Source organism: Primulina eburnea, chromosome 14, assembly GCF_022965805.1.
Source record: "Primulina eburnea isolate SZY01 chromosome 14, ASM2296580v1, whole genome shotgun sequence".
Classification (NCBI taxonomy): Eukaryota; Viridiplantae; Streptophyta; class Magnoliopsida; order Lamiales; family Gesneriaceae; genus Primulina; species Primulina eburnea.
Window position 1 is genome coordinate 24,786,393 of NC_133114.1, and position 8,304 is coordinate 24,794,696.

Genomic DNA, 8,304 nt, shown 5'->3' on the forward strand with positions numbered 1-8,304 from the left:
ATTTTTGAAGACCTCTTACCAATGAGAACTTCAAAGATATTCATTCGGAAGGAGATGCGAGTTGGTGACATTCAGCATATATATTGTTTTGGTTTCCAGTCCAAGTAAAAATGCGAAACCAAAGGGAATTGGTTTCCTTTCTAACCAGAGAAACTTTGAGAAAACAACAGTACAGAACATGAAAGTTATATATATTAGAGTAAATAAGCAACAAGCAAAGAGACAATATGATAAGAAAATAGGATACGCATTTTAAAAAACATAAGAATATAAATCGTCTCAATGTGTACTTTCTGGAGAATGATGTATCCGACTTAAATTTACCGACCCAGACACCAAAGACTCCGGCATCATTGCCTCAGATACGTCTGAAAACAAATCAGAATTAAGTAAGGTAACACATTCAGTACCATCCAAATTCAGTTCTTCAATGATACCTTCATTTTTCATGTTTGCAGGTAAACTAGTATCAAATCCTTTGTTGCATTCCACAGACAGATGCTTCTCTTCAACAATATGGTCCTGCTCAACAATGTTAGATGCCAAATCAATCTGCATGTTAGACAGCTCTAAGGTGGATACTGGCTCTTCGGATTTCACCATTGCGAGGGCAACTTGTAGAATGGGCTTTTCATGGGTGGCTTCAGTGCAACTTTCCGCCTTTAGCAAAGTATTCATAGGATTAACCTCTACATTAGGGTTGGCAAGGGCAGGGGCTTCCTCGGCACTTAAGATATCACCGGTAGAAGATTGTTTCTCAGCTGTATTGTCTTCTGCGTCCAGATCCTCTCGATGGGACTCGGGTTTTGAGAATTTCTCCCCAGCCACAACTTTACTAAAGTTATCCTTTTGCCTTTCATACAGAGACATTGCTCTCTGGAACACGGAGGACGAAATCAGTAAAATAAAGAAGGAAACAAAACAATAATGAGATCACGTGTGCTCCACTTTGTATCAACCAAGTTGCCCGAACAAGGAAAATAAATCTTTTAGGAAAAAATTTGAATCTGGCTTAAAAATTGAAAAATTAAAACGGGGAGATGGATCATACAAAGACAACCAACAGAATAAATGTGAGAACAAATATTCCTAACGAGGTACCACAAACAGTTGCTTTTGCCCCCAGCTTATCAGTAACAGAATTTGTGACTACATTATTTATGTAGAACCAAAACCAGTTCAACGAAATTAATGATTATGCTCAGTTATTGGTCTTTCTTTCTGTGGACATGTACTAGCAGATTAGGATGAAAGCACCTGACGTGATTTATAGAAAAACATAATTACATGCATTAGTTAGTAATTAAATATGCACACAAATTTGTCACCAAACTTACTGTTTTATTACAGTGATAAACTTGCACAAGACCGACTCCACCTTTCTGCACTAACTAAGAATGGATCATCAATGCATGTGCGAAATGAATTTTTTTATATGCGTATCATACAATGAGCTTCTGTTTATAAGACATTATATGCACATTTTTCATCAATAACAAATGCACCAAACTATACCATGAAAACAGAATCGTCCTTTGGGGTTGAAAGAAAATATCTTAAAATTTGGTGAGATTCCACTTTAGCTTCTCCAGATTCCTATCATACAAAAAGGAAAATATATCAAATTTCAGATTTCAAAATCCGGCAGAACACTAAGATGAAGTTCATAACTGGATATTCAATTTTACCTCAACATATAATATTTTAGAATCATGTATATCAGAAACTATGATCTGGTCCATATTACAAAATCCTGAGCACTGATTCAATAAACCAGGTTCAGTAAGATCAGCAGAAATGTCAAGCTTGGAAAGGTAAACATGGCAAAGCAGAGCATCGTCCTTCTTTGATGTTTTAGTGGCATCACTAGTGTCCTCAGGGATTTGGGGAGCCTGAACAGCATTATTTCCAGAGCCAAAGTTCGATTGATTGACATCACTGCTCTCTGCCTGCGGGCCAGGAAAATTTTGTTCATTCCAAATCGGCTGAATGGACTGAGAAGCCGATACTTCGTCTGCATTCTGTGCAAATTTATTTTCTTTCTCAGAAGATGACATATCCAAACTCGCAGTTCTATTCGGCCCCTTCCACAAATCTCCAGTCGTATTCCAGCCTCGGCCATCAGGCAGGTTTCTAGAATGGTCCCAACCTGGCCTTCCATAAATGTGAGATTCATCCCTCAATGAAGCATTACTTGCATCCCAAGCATGCAACGGATGACTGGGGTCGTCAACAGGATTACGCCATCCCATTGAGCGTCCAGGGCCAGAATATCTGTCAGCATTTGGTATATGGTAAGGAGCAGGATGGTTCATGTCCACTGATGGTCTAATGCCAAACATTGGCGTAAACGGCTGCATCACAGAATGAAAATTAACAAGAGGAGGAGCATGACGGAAAGGCATGAAGCCATTCACAACAGGAGAAGGCCAACTTGGAACACCTCTCCAAGCATTTCCGTGAACTCTTGCCATGTTAGGGTCACCACTCCTTCTACGATGACTGTTTGACTTAAATATACTGTCGTCTTCAGCAGAACCTATCAATGGGCTCTCCACCCCTGTCCGAAAGTTAGGAGGAGGTGGAAAAGACTTGGAACTCCCAGATAAATGGTTATTTCTCGTAAAAGGAGAAGACACGGACAGAGTATCAGCATCAGCTAGTGAAAGTCCATTGCCAGGAAACATATCAATGACCGAATCATGCCGTCCCCTACCTTCCTTACCAGAGTATTCATTCACATCTCGAGAACCACCACTCCTCTGAGTTGATTCTTCAACATCAATACTCCGCCTGACATCAGACATACTAAATTGTCTCCGATCAATGCTGGTTGGAGGAGATTTTTCTGTAAGTTGCATGGGTGATGAGCCACTATCTGATTTCAAACGCCTTTCAGCAAAATCTCCCAAATGGCCATCTTCTTTTTTATCTTGTTTCTCCATTGACCAGGATAAAGAAGTTTTCTCAGATCCTCCAACAGTACTAGTATAATTTCTAGTAGAAATTAAATTGTGCCGATGTCTCTCTTCATAACCATAATCCCCGTACTTGGACTCGTCTTGCTTTGAGAGTCTGAGCAAAAGAATAAGGATGTGTAAACACGTGTTTGATCAGAACAGTATAGATAATAACATCCTTGTTTCAAGAGATGTATAGGCTACAACAAAGCTGGAAAAAGATATAATAGTAATTTCAAATGACAAGAACTACAAAAACCAGAAATTTCTGAATTGGTAGGGTTAAAAAAATGGCAGTTAATGTCAAATGCCAAGTTGGGAATCAAGGATGTGAAGGGTAGCATTACGGCCATTGGTCCAAAGAACAATATTAATACCATTACCAATACAGAAGCAATTCAATGCCTCACTAAGCCACCCATAAAATTTCACAAAGAAGAGTAAAAACACCACTGTTCTAACAACATGAACTTTGCATGTACAAAAAAAGACACCAAAATTTTTTCCTCATTTAATAAATACAGTTAAGAATCATATGACAGAAGAAGAGACACTGCAACTAGGAGCATAGAGAAGGATCAGTGATAGGTAAAGTATCAGGACAATAAAAACCAAAACAAATACCCCATTATTAGATTACATTTATAACCTTATAATGAAACAACATAAGAGAAGCATCATGAGATTTGATTCAGCTAACAGGGGCATCAGAGAAAACCACGGAAAGCCAATATATTAGGATGGACAAAGTGAAACAAGTAGCAGAATCTGATCCTCTAAAATCTTCCATCCATTCATATTATTCCTTTAAAGGCTTCCAAATTATTGTGGTTGGTTGCTGCTTTAAACATTCATTACAATTTATAAATGATAACAAATTTGTAGAATCCTTAAAAGTTCCAAAAAAAAGAGCAGCACACACAAACAATAACAGGTTTAAAATCTATTGTTCTTTTACCAATATTTCTTTTAAAACATAATGATTTAATCAGTATTCAGAGGAGAAACAGATTTTGCAGGTCAACTTAAATCAATTTCCCTATTCATTAACTTATGATTATCCTCAAGTTCTTGATCAAAGTATTATCTTGATCACTAAAACCATCTTTTCTCCATATCATGCAACTCAAAAATTTCAAAGGCAGCATCTTCTACTGCTAGCATCCTACCTCATTCAAAGAGGACAACAAACATGATAATCCAGTCCATTCAAGATAACAGACATCATAGTTCATACATTATTAAAGTTTAAAGAATGCATTAGAATTATTCATGCTCACTACTCGTTCAAAGTTGTGTCAATGTGTTAGACAAATTTATTCAAAAATATCATTCAAAAAGTCGATATTGCATACCTATGCCGATCCCTTGGAGCCAGAGAACTTGACCTTGGTGAACTGTGCCGTCTACTATGGCTGGAATTAATCTCTACATCAGCATTCTTAGATGTAGACCGCCCCCTATTAGGGGTTGAATGTATTCTTGCACCACTTCCACCTTTTTCTGCATTGAATCTCTGATCGTTGGTACTTTGGGATCTAATACCATTATAATCCCCTTTTTCATTAGGCCTTCTCACGCCTTGATCATCTCTGTTCCTAGCTGTTCGTTCATCATGAGATGGACTATGATTGTATGCACTTGATTTTCTAGAATGATAATCAGCAACATAACCATCATCAATTGAATGTCTAAGGTCAGATTTATCAACAAAACGATCCCCAGTGGCTCTTTCATCTCTGTACTTTGATTCTCTAAGGCTCTTCCCTCTATCAAAATCACTTCCTAGCTTACCATCGTTACGCAGACTCTCTCTTTCAACATCTTCTCGGTGCTTTTCTTCCTTGTGTCTGATATCTCTATTGGCATATTCTTTATGATTGTTGCTCCCACGTCTATCTTTGTCACCATCTTCATGATATCTTTCATCCCCATGTCTACCATTTTTTACACCATCTTCATGATATGGATCATTCCTGCGTCTGTGATCCCTCTCACCATCTTCATGGCGTCCTAGCATCCCTATTTCGACTGTCTCTTTCAGTGCCCTCCCTATACTTGTCATATGTCCACTTGGTACCTCTCTCTCCATCTTCCCGATGCTTTTCATCTTTAGTTCTATTTTCTCTATCATCATCTTCATGTTGTCTATCGTCTTTACGTCTGGCATCTTTCTCACCATCTATTCTATGCTTGTCATCACGATATTTATTATCTTTGCTGGTTTCTTTGTGGCATTTTTCATCCCTTTGCCTGTCATCTTTGTAGTCATCTTCATCCTTGTGTTTGTCAAGGTCATTTCTTGATGTGAATCCTCTCTCTTCACCATCTTTAAAGACATCACGATGTTTACCCCCATCACCGGAACCTTCTCTTCTCCTTCGTGTCTTCTTCTCGACTTCTTTCTCAAGGTCAGAATTTCGTGACTCGTCTTGTGCAGTAAAATCTGCCGAAGGAAAAAACATAATCAATTACAATGCTGCCAACTCCTTTCCAGGGTTAGTGCTGCTAAGTCACCAGGGCCCTCAAATAATCATTTTTGCATTACTCTGTGACTATAATCATTTTTGCATTACTCTGCGACTGATGTTCCTAAAATATATACTAAAAAAAATGGAAGAGATTTTCTCGAGCCTCAGAACAAATAATTATAAATAAGTCGACTGGTCAATCAGGAAAAATAAGAAAGAAAAATCCCCTGCCATGAAATGTGCATAGATACGAGGAGAAACGGTGACAAGAACAAAACATTCCTTTCAATCGTGAGCAAAGATCCACCATTAAGCAAGACTTATAATATTTTTGACCAAAATGAAATCAAAGCTAAAAGTAAAGTCCAGAGAAGCAATTTTCAAAATTGAGCAAGAAGAGTCTCATAATTATAGAAGAGCATCGATTTTTGGAAACCAGATCAAACTTTTCTCATGCTTCCAGTTCGTCAATTTGACATATTCATCCTATATCAACTTAATGTTAGGTATCCAACATGCAGCACTTGACCGACCCCAAAGGGAAGTCACAAAAAAGGGGCTTTTGAGATCTTCAGAAGCTAACGGGCCCAAAAAGTACCAAACAATGTCAACTAGAATCACCCGACCATAAGAGAAATAACCTCAATTATCAAGGGAAAAATGGTGTACCTCGTTTACAAAGAAATTCTAATTCACTAGGCTCATCTATGATAAGGACTTGGATTGGACCAAATACATGCTCCAGAAACTCAAAAAGTACAAACACGAGCTCAAGAAGCCCACTCATTCAAGACAAAGAACAAATGACCAAACATATCTTCTAAATTGAACGGTCGTTGAATTTATAATGTCGCTAATCGAAGAAAAAGGATAGAATGAAAAATCAAAGCTCCAATCATGTTCCCACTTAACTTTATCACAAGAATTAAGCATATATACAGGGAATGGGGGGACACCAACAATCAGAGTTTTCATTCACATGTTCATGCCACTACACCTTACCAGAGTTTTCTCGGCCCCGTTTAAACTGTCTCTCTACAATAAGATCCACCTGTTGCAACCCCATTCGCTTGGCAACATCGACATCTGCTATGTTTGCCTCACCCCCTCGGTTACTCTCCTTCTCCTTCTCCTGCCTGTGATCCTTGTCCTTACTTTCCTTTCCTTCTTTTCGAACAGAATAATCCCTCTCCGACTTCCTTTTGGACTCAGTTTTACACTTGTCCTCCTTGTCCTCCACAACTACGGAAGACAAACTCTCTTTTTTCTCTCCCGTACTTCCACTCTCATACTTTTTACTCTTGTTCTTCAAACTTTCACCTCTATTGCTGAATTCTTTTGATTTAGATTCCACTTTAAAGCCTTCCCCTTTGATCGTTTCATTTTCCATAACCCTGTCACTTTTCCCTATCTCATCATCACCCCCATTCCACCTGTCACCGCCAACACCAACACCAAAATCAGAATTCTCTTTCCGGCGTTTGGATGAAAAATAATTTTCAGAGGCCCCACCATTCTCATGCTCGATCATATTTTTAACTTCCCTCCCTTCTCTAACCTGGGATGAACTTTTGCGCTTCTCACCATATGCTGAATCCCGGTTAACCTTAACCAAGTTCTCATCTTTACTGCTTTTGTCTTTCATCTTTACATCCTCTTCAGAATCAGAATAATCCCTCGAACCGTGTTTACTCCGTCTATGAGATTTGTGCCTCGTACTCCTGGGCATAACTGTAACTTCCTTCGCCTATCACCAAAATCAAGATTCAAACTCCCAAGCCCTAGCTTTCCCTCACACTTTCGCCAAGCAACAATAAAACCACCCAAAAATTTATAGCAGGATACCTTTACCGACAAAGTAAAATCAAGCGGATACCAGTGATGAGAGTAAATTCGCCACACAACTGCAAAGGAAGAAAAAGGATTACAACAATTCACATTCAGAAAACAAGAAACCCTAATTCAAATGGTGGCCAAACAAAACTTCCCACAAGTCGAATCTAATCAGAGAGAGACACCGCCTTTGAAATTATAATCAGAACCTGAGTTCCCGGCGCCTGAAAATAGAACTCTTGACAATCAAAAGACTTTGACCCCCACCCGGATCTCCCAATTCAGCCGGAGAAAACGGGAAACCTATCCGAAAATACACCAATCACTAGCAAAAAAATGCATTTTCCAGCATGTAATCTGGAAATCAATAACATGGAAAAGGAGTCGTGCAAGAAGACAGTAAGCGCGAAGAACAAATTGGAAAATTATAGAAGACGGGGAGATCGGAGGCCAAGTCTCGTGTTCGGTAAAACGAAACGTGAACCGTATCGGGGTATTGCGGATAGTAATTAATATTATATAACCCTGAATAGTACGACCCGAGAGATCTAGCCACGTCCGGACAATAGATTTGAACCTTGCTGGACTTTATTCAAATAATCCCGTTTCTAAAAATTATGCAGTAAAAAAATAAAATATTTAATTTATCAATTTTTTAAAATAAATCGACAATAAATTATATCACAAATATTTTAAATGATTAAAACAATATATTGATAATTTTTTAATTAAAAAATTAATTAATAAAATGTTTGCATTTACTTTATTTTTTTTTTGTATATATGATGTTCAATTCATTTATTTTTTAATATTTTTTGTAAAAAAACTCATTTGAAAAAAATAAAATACGATTTAAAATACCAAACATAACATAAAATTACGTCTCTCTTTACTCTGTTGTTGAATGAGTCGGGGGAGGGGAGCAATGAGCCGCACTTGTTTGATGAAATGCGAAACTCTAGCGAATTTTTTATTAAGAACTACCGCCATGTTCATTATATATCAGTGTTCTAAAAAACTCGCTTAAATGAATTTTTACC

General features: G+C 37.9%; 1 protein-coding gene across 1 annotated transcript; it reads right to left on the reverse strand.

Moving 5' to 3' along the window:
• Positions 1 to 226: 226 nt before the first annotated feature.
• LOC140812166 (uncharacterized) lies at positions 227 to 7,784 on the reverse strand. The gene is given in 8 exon segments (XM_073170375.1): positions 227 to 876; positions 1,516 to 1,596; positions 1,689 to 3,075; positions 4,316 to 4,971; positions 4,973 to 5,406; positions 6,434 to 7,178; positions 7,277 to 7,335; positions 7,423 to 7,784. Coding segments are annotated over 6 exon segments (3,882 nt in total). The 5' UTR covers positions 7,161 to 7,178; positions 7,277 to 7,335; positions 7,423 to 7,784; the 3' UTR covers positions 227 to 279.
• Between the last annotated feature and the right edge of the window lie 520 nt (positions 7,785 to 8,304).